Source organism: Doryrhamphus excisus, linkage group LG21 (assembly GCF_037039965.1).
Source record: "Doryrhamphus excisus strain RoL-2023G ecotype Guam linkage group LG21, RoL_Dexc_Guam_v1.1, whole genome shotgun sequence".
Classification (NCBI taxonomy): domain Eukaryota; kingdom Metazoa; phylum Chordata; class Actinopteri; order Syngnathiformes; family Syngnathidae; genus Doryrhamphus; species Doryrhamphus excisus.
In genome coordinates, this window is record NC_136377.1 from 6932267 (window position 1) to 6949000 (window position 16734).

At 40.0% G+C, this 16734-nt stretch overlaps 2 protein-coding genes across 2 annotated transcripts; both read right to left on the minus strand.

Moving 5' to 3' along the window:
• Positions 1–741: 741 nt before the first annotated feature.
• On the minus strand, positions 742–6755 carry tiprl (TIP41, TOR signaling pathway regulator-like (S. cerevisiae)). Its single transcript, XM_058086179.2, has 8 exons — positions 6634–6755; positions 5946–6072; positions 5151–5330; positions 4862–4961; positions 3888–4019; positions 3688–3783; positions 3536–3598; positions 742–2676 (listed from the first exon to the last, which is right to left on the minus strand). The coding sequence occupies exons 2-8, from the start codon at positions 6047–6049 to the stop codon at positions 2554–2556; spliced, it is 798 nt and encodes a 265-aa protein (XP_057942162.2). The 5' UTR covers positions 6050–6072; positions 6634–6755; the 3' UTR covers positions 742–2553.
• A 1555-nt stretch (positions 6756–8310) lies between these two features.
• hlcs (holocarboxylase synthetase (biotin-(proprionyl-CoA-carboxylase (ATP-hydrolysing)) ligase)) lies at positions 8311–16332 on the minus strand. The gene is made up of 11 exons (XM_058086176.2): positions 15843–16332; positions 15585–15716; positions 15161–15323; positions 13016–13986; positions 12494–12658; positions 11940–12220; positions 11153–11220; positions 10762–10922; positions 9592–9706; positions 9252–9465; positions 8311–9114 (listed from the first exon to the last, which is right to left on the minus strand). The coding sequence occupies exons 1-11, from the start codon at positions 16065–16067 to the stop codon at positions 8943–8945; spliced, it is 2667 nt and encodes an 888-aa protein (XP_057942159.2). The 5' UTR covers positions 16068–16332; the 3' UTR covers positions 8311–8942.
• Between the last annotated feature and the right edge of the window lie 402 nt (positions 16333–16734).

The window sequence follows — 16734 nt, forward strand, 5'->3', positions numbered from 1 at the left end:
GTTATCATTATTCAATCCCTGTAGACATTAAATGACACCCCGATTGTCACCATTACACTCATATTATTATTTTGTTTACAACACAATGCGCAGGATACGGGATCTTAAACTTAAGAAAGGGGTTCAAACAGAGTAGGGAAGAAGGGCGAAGTAAGAAGCCAAAAATATACCACTTCCACACTGAATGGGAGAACCTTATTTCATTCTGTCCAACATGCCATTGCAGCTAATGTAATGTAATGTAATCTAATCTAATCTCATGTTATGTCTCAGCTATGCAACATCACTATTTCCCATTTTCCATTTCAGCCTCTGAATTTCAGGTCTTAATGTGGTCAGCATCCATAAATAAACAACTGACAGATGTTTTAACGATGCGAGTATAAATGAAAGGCCCGGCTATATACACACTTGCAGTTCCAATCATTTAAGCTTCATTTGTCATAAATGATGTAGAATACGTTTCATGTGTTTATGGACTATCAATCAATGTGAGAGTAGCAGCAGAGTTTGTGTAATTTGGCTGTTTAATATTTCATGTTGTAGTTGACTATCGGATTGACAAGAAGTTTAGTGAAAGGATGCCACGGAGCACTCAGGCTAAATCGACATGAAGAATGGTCGACCGCTTAAACGCTTAACAAAAATATCAACGCCTGTCTCTCTCAGATATTGTCCAAATTTGTCTATTATTAATAACGATTATTAATTTGGGGCCAGAAACCACAAACAAACAAGAACTGGGTGCAAGTTTGAATTTATTTGGGCTATGGTCTCATCCACACATGGTGAAAATTATACATAGAGTCCCAAATACTACACACATACAATCACCTGTTCTAGCGTGCCTTTTAGCTTGACAAGGACACTCCCCATTAGTGATGATGATAGTGTCATGATAGCTCGGTGGGGCTTAGGAATCACGTATACAGAAGCCCACTCTACTACTCTACAGTTACATACAGGGAGACTCCGGAATAACCCACTGGTCGTGGAAAAGATGTTCAAATTATTCCGTGTACGACAATTTCTTTTTTTGTTCAGGGAGTGTGTACTGGAGGGAAAACACTGGAATTTAGCGAAGAGTCGATAAAAGTAGAGCCGGCTTAATTGAATGACATACATAGTGTACATTCTGTTCGACTTCCATTCTACTGTACTGAGCTACCAAAAGAAACTAACTGCTAACACATGCCACCAAAACTATCCTGTGGGGGTAAAACGTTTTATTATTTACCTATTTTTTTGGACCCCCTGGCGGTCAAGGGACGCTGACTACTCCCCCTTTTATCCCTCCTCTTGTGTTAGGGTCGGCACCGACCCGTTTTATATTTTAATGCATAAAAAGAATCACATAACATTTGTTTATTGCATCAAGGCTTTTTGACTTTGTCAGGAAACTCTATTTCAACAAAATAAAAACAAAAAAAATAATTTACTAAATTTTAAAATGGTCTGATTGAAATTATGACCACTGTATTGTTAGGGTCGGTTTCAAACCGGTTATAATAATATGACTATAAAGCAATATTTTGAGCCACAACTGAAATCATAAGTGTACAATTAGCCAACACAATGACAACCAGCTCCTCTTCTCATCATGTAAGCTTCAGGGGATTCTCATTTTGACCGCTTTTCCAGTATACATGTGAGGTGAATTCACTCATTTGACTGGCTGAGTTCACATTTACAATTTGGATCATGGAAAGAATGGCAAGAAGTACAGTGAACCAAGATCTGGACCTGTTCTGCTTTTTCATTTCAGTTTATGCTAAAGTTCTGTTGCTGAAAACAATAACTTTTTCTACCTTTTCTTGACATTAATATCTATGGGTCAAAATTCACCCGAACACCATAGATGTTTCTTTAGTGATTAATACTAAAATGAGAAAATAAATACAACTAATTGATTTAAGAGATATGTTCTATAGCCCTCAGTAATAGCCAGGTAACAAAAGAACCTTCAATTTATTAATATGATTCTTTTGAGGTTCATTTTACTATTTTTGGGAATTGAAATTGAGGGGTATAGTGACAAAAAAAGGCCTACATGCCCACACCGAAAGTATTAAAATATTAAAACATTTTCATGGATGAGGAAGCCTACGAAGGTAACCAAGACATGATGGTAACTTATTGTTTTTAGTGTATTTTATAGCTGATTTAATACACCCTGTAACATAAGATATGATACCAGAAAGCTAACACAAGAGGAAGGTTAAGCGGCACCCCTGGCCAATAGCACTCATCTTATATAAAAGTAACTGTTATGGAGTGATCGCGATCAAATTAAGTTTGGAAATTCTGCGCACGTGTACGTCGAACCAATCGCCCCCACCCCACAGTTAAAATTACTCAAAGAAATATATAAAAAAAAACATTTATTTGTTTTTAAGGTTCTCATCCATCAAATAGGAAATATCAATTGGGAAGCAACAATACAAACACATGCCTAACGGACAATTGCATTTCCGTTGCTATGCGGAGCCGGTGGAAACTATTATATGTGTAGTTCATCATGCAAGGTTTTAAAAAAATAAATAAATATACTGTTCACTGAAGGTCTTCGTGAACAGCATCCTGCACAGGAAGCTCCAACTTCTCACACTCTCTTAGCTTTAAGGTTAAATGTTGAGCGATCTCATTAGGATCTGTGTAGAGCGAAGCAGGAACGTTCTGTAGGAAAAAGAAAAACTTTTTCACTGCTTTTCACTGCTGTCTCTGCGCAACATTTTCAAAATGGAATCTTCTTTGAAATTTTGATTGTAGAAAAAAAAAAAACATTGGAAAAAGATGCTACACTGGAACCTCTAAAGCGGAAAAGCTGGGAGAGAGTGACTTAGAAACGCCATTAACCAGCAAAGAGAAAACAATACAGCAGTCAAGACTGAGGGAATAGTGCAGTATTGTAATGACACTATTTTCATATTTCTATATTTTTTTATTGAGTAAAAAGTCTAAAACTGTGATAAATATTCAAAGAATAAGCAATGTGTTATTTTTATTGACTATGAGCTGGGGCTTTCAAATGATGATGATTTTTAAATCAGTGTTTACATATGAATTTTCATGAATTACCCACTTCCACACAGAATGGGAGGAGAACTATATCACAACTCCATGCAGTGTTAAAGTTACGTAATCTAAGGTAATGTCTTGTCAATGGAACATTACTGACACCTAGTGACCAGAATGCTACGTGTGACTTGTCTTTTGATATTTTTTGACTAATAAAAGGTCATAGTGATTCGCGAATCAACAACAAAGCGGAGAGGGAGGACTGTAAGGGGAAACTATGGTTGTTTTTTGGCAACCCTTGTAGCAAAATGTCAGCTTTTTTTTGTTATATTGTGTATATTTTTCCCCCCGTTGGATTTCATTTCATCCTTGTTCTAATAGCCCTTCGTCTGGGTTGGGTATGCGTGATAGTCAAATGTACACTCTTATTTTGTTGTCATTCGACATCAACCTAATTGACAGACGAATAAATGCGCCCCTACCATTTTATTATGCGCCATCGCTTGACAAAACTTACCTTCAGTTCTGCTATGTTGCTTTCCCTTTTGCAGAACTCTCTTAGCATGTAGTTCTTTCCAGCCTGGAATCGGTGACAGAAGCATAAAAAGGTCACAACAATGTATCCTGTAAGCATAAACCTTCTGATCAGTCTTATGTAAATACAATTACCTCATGGTATAGTCGGGTATCGTGTATTCTTATCATCACTCCATCCACTCGTAGGAAAAACCGCAGCAATAAGAAGAAACTGGTGGGCATCACTCTCTGCATCACGCATGATATTTACACATTAGATTGTGAGAAAATGTTGAACTACTAATGCTATGTGTTGATTGGCAAATGGTCAAGACCATGAAGGCAACACTAACAATTTTCACACTTATCATTGACACCCCATGGTCGTGCAGTTCGTCCTCGAACAGAAGGATCTCATCAAAGAAGACGATCTGTTCGCGGGCCCTCAGCTTCTCCAAGTTAATTCTTTCGGTCGTCTCAGTCACCTTTGGATCGGTCAGAGAGAAATAGAACAAAAGTTACGAGAAGACCGTGTTAAAATGTTCACATCGGGACTATAGTACAACTATAAGTACAACAAGGGAGGGAAGCCCAGGCTCCCTGATCTCAAGGTCACCTTGAGTAAGGACCTCAAACAATGCACAACGATGACCCAATTCAAGAAACAATACAAGCAGTTGAAGTAATATCACCTCGTACTTCGGTACGTGACAAAAATAAATAAATAAATACAAAAAAATAACAAATATTTTTAAAAAATAAAATATGTATTGGAATTTTTGCTAACTCAAAACATTAAACTATTTAAGTTGCATGGCGTGAGTTGGGTGACATGTCAGAGTTGATTGGAGTCACTGCGGTGGGGAGAATGTTAGAGCTGCAACAATTAATCCACGATTAATCAATCATCCAATTAATCCACAACTTTTGGGGTTTTTTTTTAATCATCTTATTTAAATAGAAATGTTGTGATGTCATCGTCATGTGAATGAAAGTAGACCTATTTTCTCGGACAAGACAGTTTGTCCAGGATAGGGTTGTCCAAAGTGTGGCCCCCGAGGGCCATTTACGGATGGCGGCTGTTTTTTGGTGGCCCAAAACACATTCTAAAATCCAATTTAACAAAAAAAAAAAAATAATTAAATTTAATTAGGAAAGCAGGAAGCAAGATCCTCAGGCCCCCCAAGCTTGACACCCTCAAAACTTGGATCTGCCTAGAAATTCTTTGTGTTCCAGTAGTTGGAACACACCCTGCGGCCCACCACCCCAGTTTGCCAATCCAGAGGTACTGTCCCTAACAACATCCAAAGATCAGGTATCAACACACCTTCATTTGCATGTCCTGTCCAATCAGGGTCCCTCTGTAATCCGTGGTGAATGTCCAGTCATAAGGCCTCACCACATCCTGGGACTGTTCTGAAACCGATCTAGAAGGAAATCAAAAGGTATCAATGCTTAGCAGTGGTGCTAGGTTTATCGGCCTCAGTCTCTGACAATTGTGTTGTGAAGTTTACATCATTGGCATGAATGTCATTCATTTGGGGGCTAGTATGTTACATTTCTGGTAATATATGAGGAAACGCCGAGATAAACGATCCACGATGTAAACATCTGACCTGCTCTCTTGCCATTGTTGCGCACAAGCCACTTTGACAGTGTGCTCTGATTTGTTGACTCTCTTTAGGGCATCAAGAGCGTTGAATTCAATGCCAAAGCCGTCGCTGTGTTGGATGCGCAGGATGTTGTCCCCAAATAACATTTCTGGGAGGGATGGTAAATTCATCTCTTCAGTTAATCTAGAAAGCAAACACAGAAAACTCCTTCATGCCGAGCAAACGATGGTGATTAAAGAGAGAAGGGGAGTGTTAATGGAACTAGAAGTAATCGATGCATCACAACAGTCAGGGGAGTCAAAGGAGGGGAGTCCGTCCACTCAGGAAGTCGTATACAAACAGGAAATAATGTTCTATAAGCCGACCAATCACAAATTTTGTGATTTTTATGGGCCAAAATGATTTAAAAATGACTCTTCCTTGTGAATTTCTGGTCATAAGTAATGACCACAATGTCCGTGCCTCCTTTTTTCTAGTTTATGCCTCCTTCCTGCTTTCTGCAGCTGCGAGATAAAATAGACTTGCTTTACTTTTCTGCAATGAGAACCTCTCTGGATTTTAACATCTTGTAGGTCAGTTGCAAATAGAGGAGTCACTGAGGCTAAGAGTGATGCCACAAGTGCTTCACGTATGCAGGAAGTGTTGGTGACAATGCATAGCCATGTCGTAAACGAGACGTAAACATTACGTGGTCATTTCGTGGCAATTTTGCGTCACAAATTGCGTGCCAAGTGTGTAATTTAAGTGTAAACAGAACAAAAAAAGAGTGCACAAATTAGTGAAAGAGTTCCATCTCACCGTTCAATGTCTTTGGATTTCATGATGTGGTTTTTTGCAGTCGTCACTCTCCAAGGACCAAAGGTAAAGTCCTTTTTGCTGCTCTTAAAACCATGTGAAATCATTACGGATCCAAGAACGACATCAGCTATAAGAAAGAAAATTATTTGGTTACTTCAACTTAATCATTCACGGTTATGGGCATATCTTTTTTTAATGATTCTCAACATCTGTAAAAATACCACTAGTTTTAATTTTTTTAAACATTAAAACATCAGTTTGTATTATTTATTCGCCTCGATTTCCCCTCTTATGTATTCTACGTATTATTATTATTATTACATTATTTTACTATTATTTTGTTTCCATCTACCAGGTGTTGCGCTAAACAGCTAAACACCGAGCTGCTTTTTCAAGTATTAAATGAATGGACATGGCGACGTGTAGTGTTTAATATTCCTACTACTTCAAGTTTTTAAGTATTAAAAGAATGGACATGCCGACGTGTGGTGTTTAATATTCCTGCTAGTTAAACACGCAGATCATCCAATCTGATTGCTAGCTACTAAAATCAAACAATAGCCCATTATTAAATATTTTTACCGTCGCGTAATGATGACACATTAACAGGTGTAAATACTATGTGTCCAAATTTAGCGGCTGTCGTGTTATTTACGGTGAGAGTAAGATGAAAATAAGACATGTTTACCTGCTTCAAGGAAAGATTGTAGTTGCCTGTTTGGATAACTGCTGTGTGCAGGTCTTCTTCTAGGTTTTATGGCGGTTGGTATCCATCACTTTGGTGTATTAGCGCCCCCTCGCTGCAGTCACCTGCTTAACGGTGTCACATAGAAATATACACGCCTCGACTCAGAATATATACGTATATATATATTGATTCTTCACTTTCCTCATATTCTATCAAACAACCACGTGCTTCTTAAATAGTCTAACAACTTCCTGTTGTATGTTCTTTTAATGAACTTTTAATGTTTTGTTTATAGCACATACCCTATCGTGTGGCCATTATTTTACTATTGTTCCGTCTTCTTCTATTTGGCAGACGAGACGCATTGACTCGTTGCTGACCTCCTCAGGCCGTTCTTGTTACTGCATGTTCATGTTCGTTAGTATATGGCAGTTTATGATTATGATTGATTTATTGTCCCAGGCCTATTGCTCACAAGCTTTTTTCTGAACGAGTTCTAATCTCGCGAGATCTTGTCACAACCCTTTTTTTAAATAATATAGTATTTTCACGGGACAACACTGAAGAAATAGCCAGTGTACAGCTTTTATAGTGCCCAAGACACTGACTTCATGGTTTGTTCTTTTTTCAGTGTCGTCAGGCGATATTGACCAGGGAAGCCCACAAATGCAATTACTTTTTAATAAAACATTTTCAAACAATCCAGCTCCTATGCATTTTTAGAACTTTCTAGTGTGTGAGGTGAACACTTCCTGGTAGACTGGGCAATAAATACCACACATATTACATTGTTTTTTAGTTGAAAAAGCACCCAAAATCTGACTCCATCTGTTCATCTTACGTTATCATTCATGAGTGGTACCTGTACATGTTATACTTTAAATGTGTTTAATAAGCATGTGAGGCATATTTACGGCTTAAACCTGGATCCTGTCATGACCGAACAATGGCAATTGAAGAGACAAGGGTAAAGTTCTGGGTCTGAATGTAATGTAATTTAACGTTCATTCGTTTTCTACCGTTTATCCTCCCAAGGGTCGTGGGGGTGCTGGAGCCTACCCCAGCTGTCTTCAGGCGAGAGGCGAGGTACACCCTGGACTGGTGGCCAGCCAATCACAGGGCACATATAGACAAACAACCATTCACACTCACATTCATACCTATAGACCAGGGGTCAGCAACCTGCGGCTCCAGAGCCGCATGTGGCTCTTCAGCCTCTTTATTGTGGCTCCCTTTGCGATGCTTGAATATTTTTAACACCCGAGTGGGGAAAATGCACGTCTTTTGTAATGAGTTTTAAAAAATCCAACTTTGTCTGAGACCATGAATGCATCCTGAGTGAGTTCTGACTGCTATCCAGTTCAGTACATGAAGAAAAACAAGTAATACTTACCTACAAATCTAAAAAATAAATTCGAGATAATTTAAAAACAGCGGCATGGGAACTTGTTTTTACGTTTACAGTAGTTTACACATACATTTATATAAGTTTATCTCCAAAACTAGCAAGAGTACTCCAACTCGTCTTTTCTTATCTGAACTACTTTGATACCCCCAAATTCCCTCCAATGTTGTTTTAAACATACTATATGTTTTGCGGCTCCAGGCTATTTTTCTTCAGTGGGCATTGGGTAAAATGGCTCTTTTCATAGTAAAGGTTGCCGACCCCTGCTATAGACAATTTGGAGTCGCTAATTAACCTAGCATGTTTTTGGAATGTGGGAGGAGTAAACCCACGCATGCACGGGGAGAAATGCAAACTCCACACAGAGATGGCTGTGGGTGGAATTGAACCCTGGTCTCCAAGCTGTGAGGTCTGCGCGCTAACCACTCGTCCGCTGTGCAGCCCGTAATTTAACGTGTTAGTTTAAAATGTATTATAAATGTATTATCCTCATGAAGGTCGCGGGGGTGCTGGAGCCCATCCCAGCTGTCTTTGGGTGAGAGGCGGGGTACGCCCATTGACTGATCGCCAGCCAATTGTATTATAAATATATATATTTAAATTAATTTTTATATAATTTTTTGTATATTCTATATTTAAAATAATTACTTTTAAATTGTAATTAAAAATACATTTATATATTATATTAAATATATTTTTTATAATATATGTACAGTTCAGACTTCAAGTTGACTCGATGCCTTGCCAATAATATGTCCTAAGTGAAGTAATTTGCTCTGTCAGAGAAGCAAAAACCACCACATATTGGTCACATACTTAACATGGAATGCAAATAATACATCCTGCCCTCTGTGTACTAATCAAATACTACGTACTGTACGTAAAAGGATAAATGTGTTTGATCCTAATGCTGCTTGATGACCACCAGGTTCTTCATCATATCAAAAGAGTTCCCATCAGGCTCCACTGAAACTATGCCCTCCTCCTTGCTGTGGACTTGAAGAAAGCCGTTGCTGTCCAGACCCACCACCTCAGCTTCAAGTCCATCCTCACTCCACAAACGCACCCGAGCCCCGCTGAAACCAAAAACAAGAACTTGACTGGCTCTGGAAACAGATCTAGTATCTACTAACCTACTACTATCTAGTCGGTGTAGTCTGTGATTTGATCACTGCACGGCAGTTGCAATTACAGGAGTGTCAGGGGCCCTCACCTGTGAAGCCATCTCTTGTAGTACATTGGAAGGACTGCATCCGGGCCCCCTTGCTGAAAGCGGTCCATGAGGGCCTCCAGGCAGTTTACAGTTCGAGCAATAAGCTGTGCACAGCTGAGGGGCTGCAGGTTGCAATTGTGCTGAATGTTATACTGCTGGATGAAGTCATTGATGCACGCTGTTGGGTCGCTGTTGCTCACATTGAAACCACAGCCTGGGGCGCAAAAAAAGGTATCATTAAATGACATATGCTGTGATCTGGCGCGATATTGAAAGAAAACATGAAAACATAACTAACTACCATTTTGGGGGTTCTGCATCATGAAGAAGACATTGTTACCTATTAGGAGATGAAAGGTTGCACCCATGACAGTAGAAGTCACTAGGACTCCTCCGAGCTTCACCAGGTTGCTGTAGTAGATGTCATTGGGCCACTTCACCCTCAGGTCAATGTCCTGGAAAAAATATAGACTGTATAAACTCACTTTTGGTTTTGCTGCCATCTTTAATGAGCCGAACTCGAGGATCTAAAACGTTTGCTATGCACACAAAAGGCCGATTTTCTTAGTGAGTGAGTACTTCTCCTTTGCTGAGATAGTCCATCAAATTTACAGCTGTGGTGTAAATTTATATATATATATATATATACACACACACACACACACACACACACACACACAGGTGTACCTTGGGCTGGCCACTATAAAAGGCCTCTCCAAAAATGTTTAAAAACCTTTAAATGTCTATGAACAATTCATTCATTTTCCACCGCTTATCCTCACAAGGGTCACGGGGGTGCTGGAGCCTATCCCAGCTGTCTTCGGGCGAGAGGCGGGGTACACCCTGGACTGGTGGCCAGCCAATCACAGGGCACATATAGACAAACAACCATTCACACTCACATTCATACCTATGGACAATTTGGAGTCGCCAATTAACCAGTGGCTAATAATAAAATAAAAAATTCATTTCAAGAAATGCTGCAAATGTTTGACAGACAGTATGAATGGCCTGCAAGAAAATACGTGTCACAAACGGCAATTCCACAACTTCACAGAGTGAACTATATGATATGTATCATAATTTTTGGACTATTAATATTAATATATTTTGTTTCTATATTCAACCACAAAACAGTAACTCATTCATTCATTCATTTTCTACCGCTTATCCTCACGAGAGTCACAGGGGTGCTGGAGCCTATCCCAGCTGTCTTCGGGCGAGAGGCGGGGTACACCCTGTACTGGTAGCCAGCCAATCACAGGGCACATATAGACAAACAACCATTCACACTCACATTCATACCTATGGACAATTTGGAGTTGCCAATTAACCTAGCATGTTTTTGGAATGTGGCAGGAAACCGGAGTACCCGAAGAAAACCCACGCATGCACGGGGAGAACATGCAAACTCCACACAGAGATGGCCGAGGGTGGGGTCTATGAACTAACCGTGTCAAATTATCCACTAGTGATGAACAGCCGGTAATGTCGTGTGTAAAAATACTACCTGGTATCCAGGAATTGTGCGCACGGCTTCAATTACAGCGAGAGCCACCAGGTGTTGCAGGAAGGAAATCTTCTGTCCGAGCCTGGAGCTCAGCTTGACTTGCACACACAGTGTGAACATGGCGCATCCCGCAGGGCTGAGCCACGCATTTCTTCCCCGGCCTGCATCAGGAGGTGAGGTCAATTAGTGAAAATACAGACAGTATAAGAAATGACACTTTGATGCAATGTTAAGGGGCAGTGTGAAATCACTGCAACACAAAAATCATTAGTGTTTCAAAAGCGAATACACCCCGAAGTAAAAGCTTGCTTGCTAGCATTATTTTCACGTTTTGACGTTGAAACTGCTACATGCGTCTTCTATCGTGTATTTGTATCATGCGAGCACCTACCTCTGCCTTGACTTTGCTGCCCAGCTATCACTATTAATCCAGCATCCTCTGGTAAACGCAGGTTAAGCCTAAAGGGAAACAAATATTGACATAATATTTTTATGTTTTAACAAACCTCAACAGAGCTTCAAAGACTATTTGCGTTACACAATCCACATGGCTTACCGGGGTCTAAAGGTATTGAACAACAGATGTGACACAGTGGCCTCTTGCACTTACTCTTGCAGAAACACTTTGTGACAGTATGGGCTCAAATATGGGGGTGTGTATTATCCACTTAATACACCTTACTTAAAACAGACGTGTCATTTATTCCCCCTGGGGTTTCAGAAGCCATAACTGGAGTTTAATTAATACGTAGTTACTAGTAGTAGTATTTGTTAATAAGAAAAGCACAAATACTGAGGATTTCAGAAAACAACAGATGGAATGATACTGCACTCTACAAGAAGCAATGAAGTCTGTAAAATTAAATAATAATAAAAAAAATCAAAAAATTGTTACAACTATAATGATGAAAATGGTAATATAAATGATGATTATAATAATGGTGATAATAATAATGGTAATAATGATAAAAATTATAACAATAATGATAATAACGTTAATAATATTACAATGATAATAATAACAGGGGAAAACAAGACTGTTTCAACCTACTCCTTTTGGGCTTGTGATCAGATAGTTGAATACAAAATTAAAAAAAAAAAAAAATATATATATATATATATATATATAACATCCTTGTATAGTATATTATGTCGTAATAGACGGTAGAATGTGTTACCCTTCAATCAGGTCCATTGTAGAAGAAACAATATCGGCATATAACATCGTATGCCCCAGTCGACTCGTGCTCAGGTTACTGCGATAGGTTTCCAGACAGAAGTAATCCCAGATCTGTGACTCGGGGTAGTCTGTGACCAGGAATAGAGAGCTGTCCTGCTGCAAAGTACAATTGTGTAAGTCGGCGCAGGACGCTACCCTGAGGTTCGCCTTTGGTGTTATGAGGAGGCCATTTTGATTGGTGTGCGTGTTCAGCCACTGAAGGAACTTTGATTTGGCTTCCTGTGCGGAAGAGAAAGAACATGTTTACAACATGAGCACTTTTTAAAAAAAATAGACATGATAGACACAATTTGTATGTTTTCCGTTTTGTATGTTTTGTTTCTAAAATACCAAGTTGGCACTGGGAAAAGATATTATGCATACAATACCAAACCAGATCAGAAGACCATTTTAGTCTGGCTTTGGACTACAGCAGCCATTGATTGACTAAGGTTGCATTGGTTTGGAACGTCTTGCTGATGAAAGACCTCCATAAAGTCTTGAGAGCCTCACCTGAGATGTTGCCAGAAGGTAAACTGGACTCGGTGCCGGGGTTTGATTTTGCTGGCAACTAAGACCCAGAGAGGTCAGGATCTCTTCCAGGATTTGGTGATGCACTGCATTGTTGATGCGTACATCAGCCAAATCTTTAGTTGCGGGACATTTTTCCAGGTGTACCTGCAATCCAGGAATACCACAGTTAATTTTGGACCGCCACAGAAAGATTTTTTTTTTTGCCTCTTCTCTTTTTGGCGCCATGCGCTCACCCTCATTTACATTCATATTACAATGATGTGTCTAAACATCTCCCCAATATCCACTGCAGATCTTTGGGAAAACAATGAATACTGTTCAAATTCCCCCCCAGCCCTTTTCACACCCTCTTCCTTGGTTTGGAGCTCAGAACCGCCCCAAAAAGTCAAGTATGAGGAGGGAAAGGAGCTCCTCTGATTTCTGCTTTTCTTCTCAAATCATCCATGTTCAAACATCAATTATCATCTGTCATTCCTTTCAAAAGATACTCTATACCTGTACCTGACACATGACAGCTTCCCCTCCATGTTCTTCGTGGGTTACACTGACGATAACCGCACCCTTTTGATGAGGACCATCTTTGAGCTCCCCCCATAGCTCCATTTTCCCCTGCCCAGGGACATCACGGACAAAAACCTTTCCACTTGCCAACACGCTTGCTTCAAGTTCCGTGTTGTCCTCTCGTGTGAAGCACAGTCGATGCACTCGCCCGTATAAGTGATCTCTCTTTTCTAGAGCGAGTCCCGTAGGGCACAGGGAGGAAGCAAGCCCAAGGACCCTTCCGCCCCGGCTCAGGTAGTTCAGAAATTGCGTGTGAAGCTGAGGGCTGAGGGTTTCCTCCTCTGCAAGAACCAGGAGCCTTGTATTGTCCATCCAGGGTTCACCCACAGCCTGTTGTGGCTCCAGGGAATATATAGTGTACTTTTCCATGTTCAGACACTCGGTTAAAATCCGCTGAACTGCATGAAAACGTTCTTTGCTACCATTCGTGTACACGAGAACATTTGGAAGTTTGCTGTCGTGGTCAGGTCCGCGGCCTTTGCTTTTAAAACTACTGACATCATGTTCAAAGTCATCCATAGCGTCATCCCCGCTATCCAGATGTAGGGAGTCATCATAATCTGAAACGTTCTCTGCTGAGGCGTATTTTACCGACAAAATTGTGCTGTTTTCCAGCTCCAGACATTCATGACAGCTCGACAGATGGAGATGGTGTCCATGGATGTCCACGTGCTCATCAGGGTCAGGACCTTGATCAGGGATGACGCAGCTTTGTCCTGTTCCACGTTGTTCTTCTGACTTCTGCTCCGCATGAGGTGTCAGGGGTAAGTCACAGCACTGAGGGTGCTGGAGGCGTGGTATCATGTGACAAGGCAAACGCTGACCGTTTACAGCGTGGGTGTGGCACAGCTTTAGGGACTCCTCAGGGCGTTGAATCAGCTCACTGACAGTGGATTCGTGGAGGACAATCGCTGTGGGAAGATAAAATATTAGGTATGTAGACACTCGCTGCATCATGGTACAAACATGGTTCCCTCGCTATCGTGGGATTTCAACAAATAATTCATAAATGACTGCTGTTCCGTGGTTGATTACGGCCCATTATAAGTAAACAAAAATGCATATTTAAGCAAATGTTATGTATTCTTTACCCAGATTAAACATTTTAAGTGTGTTAAATGAACTACAATACAAATACAATTAAAGGCAATAGAAGGTGATGAACTGTAGTCTACAGTGAGCCACTAGGTGTCACTAGTAACAAGCACCAGACTTGATTGCCAAAGACAGGCTTTTTAAAATGTTTATAATTATTTATCTAATAACAGACACAATAAATATATAGTTATTATAATTATAAATTATAATAATTATATTAATTATATATAACTAAAATTATTAAAAAATTAATAAAATAAGGTTTTATTTTAAAACTTTAAAAAAAAAACGTAAATTATATTAGGAAAGCAGGAAGTGAACAAATGTAACAGTTACAGATTGTAAAAGTACCAGATGGAGGGGTAGGATTTAATAAGCTTTGCTTCTTCCTACTCCTTTTGGACATGTGGAACTGTGAACTGATTATGTGATGCATTCAATTGTAATCTGATGCATGTTCAAATGAAATAAAACCATTACCATAATAATAATAGTCCTCCTCATCATCATCATAATAATAATAACAACATGGGCTACTGTTCTGATCGTACTGCAAACTAAACTCTGAATCGATTGTCACTTCCTGTCCACACATCCAGAAGACATTTACTTAAACATACATGAGTACAAGTTATATGTATGTCTTACATGGCTTATTTTCTCTGATTATATCTACTATATTGGGTAATATGACTGTAAAGGGGACTATAGGGGTGTTATATCCTGTGTACAGCTCTCTAGTAAGGGTAAAAATATTTAGAAAATCTCTATGCATTTCGTCACTGAATCAACCGCAGTTCCCCAATGTTTTGCCGGCAAAAATGTTGCATAATTTTTGGCGGATAGTGCCACAAAAACTGTACACTGACTAGCACTATTTAGTGTAGTCATTTCTAAGCCAAAATGTTTTCTGAAATGTGAGGTGCCGACTCACTTTTGTGAAATACATACACACACGTATGCGAAAGCAAAACGTAAAATACGCACGGACAATCCTGGCAGGTACAAGTCCTTTATCCAGATGTAGTCGATCCTCTAAAAAGGCTACACCAAGCCGACTGAAGTCATCTACACTGGCCTGAGCCACTGCTCGGAATGGCTGGCCGGGGCTGCAAGCCAGGGGGATGCAAACGTCAGACCACTTCAGCACCTGTGGAAGTAAAAGGTCCTGTCATGAAAGTAGTTTTACACCGATTAAATTGCCTATTTTCATGTACAGTCTCATCGTTATTTTCACGCCTTCATTTTATCATGTTTTTTCCAAAATATATTATGTTTTATGGCTGACTATTGTCTATTACTGGTTTAAAAAGGCACATTTAAGCAAACGTGACCTATTTTTTGCCTATATTAAGCATTTTCAAGCATATAAAATGGGTAAAAATGCAGAGAGTCATAACTTGGTGCCTACTTTCTCATTTGAGATGTCGTGACTGCCACTGTGTCCCACAGCTTCTATGATGAATGAAATATTCTCTCCTTGTGGACCACAAACGACAGATGCTCCTGGTAACACAGTCCACGTGATCAGGTCGTCACATACCTGGTAAAAGTACAGAACAAAGGTACTTTGTTGTCTTCTTTTCTTCACACAGAAAGTGACTTGAATTTAAACAAACGGAATAGACTGCTTAGTCCTACTCAAAAATGTGGAATTGTGCAAACGTACCTGAAGGTCAGTTAAAGTGACTGCCTTGTCTCCCAGCTGCAAAAAGATGTTGTCCTCCGGAGAGAATGGACTTTGTTGGCGGGGAGGGTTAGAGTTGACCGAAGCTGAGCGGATGAAGCTCAGGCTTCTGTCGCTCCTTAGTGCCGACAGTCTGCTGCGGATCAGCACTGAATAGCATTTATGGAACCGCACCCACAAATACATGTAGCACAATGTTATAAACATCCTCAGTGACTACAGGAAACGTTACATGGCCGGTTAGCACCGCAGCACAAAACTAAACTACTCTTCATCGTTCTGACTATTCTTTTTCCTTCTCTGATTTAAAATGGCGGTTAGCACTTAAGTTTTGTGCATTATCGCCACCGTGTGGTAAGGAGTGTGGATATACAACAGCACCATGCCATCAACCTTAAAGTTTTCACCGGGAAACTACCATATTTTGCTTTTTTTTTTTTTACCTCCCGGCGCTGTCTAGTTTTAATAATTTCGCGTATTTTAACTGACATTTTTTTAAATCCTGTCTGGTTCTAGCTGAGCAGCACAGCTTCCGGTCCGCTCGGCGACTCTCGGCCAACATCGGCAAACTACATCCTGTTGGCGGGAAAAGCAGACCTTCAAAATAAAAGAGGCAATCAACGAGAGGAACAGAATGAAAACAAAATATTAACAATTATTCATTCATTAATTTTCTACAATTTTTCCTCACAAGGGTCGCGGGGGTTGCTGGAGCCTATCCCAGCTGTCTTTGGGCAAGAGGTGGGGTACACCCTGGACTGGTGGCCAGCCAATCACAGGGCACATATAGACAAACAACCATTCACACTCACATTCATACCTATGGACAATTTGGAGTCGTCAATTAACCTAGCATGTTTTTGGAATGTGGGAG

Excerpts from the sequence above, each read along its gene's own strand:
- tiprl (XM_058086179.2), bottom strand. The coding sequence starts at position 6,049 with ATGATTTCACATGGTTTTAAGAGCAGCAAAAAGGACTTTACCTTTGGT. Across the intron at positions 3,784-3,887 it reads CAATGATAAGTGTGAAAATT|AGAGTGATGCCCACCAGTTT; the intron begins GTTAGTGTTGCC and ends TGCGTGATGCAG. Across the intron at positions 2,677-3,535 it reads GCAACATAGCAGAACTGAAG|AACGTTCCTGCTTCGCTCTA; the intron begins GTAAGTTTTGTC and ends TTTTTCCTACAG.
- hlcs (XM_058086176.2), bottom strand. The coding sequence starts at position 16,067 with ATGTTTATAACATTGTGCTACATGTATTTGTGGGTGCGGTTCCATAAA. Across the intron at positions 10,923-11,152 it reads GCAGCAAAGTCAAGGCAGAG|GCCGGGGAAGAAATGCGTGG; the intron begins GTAGGTGCTCGC and ends CTCCTGATGCAG. Across the intron at positions 9,707-10,761 it reads GCACAATTCCTGGATACCAG|GACATTGACCTGAGGGTGAA; the intron begins GTAGTATTTTTA and ends TATTTTTTCCAG.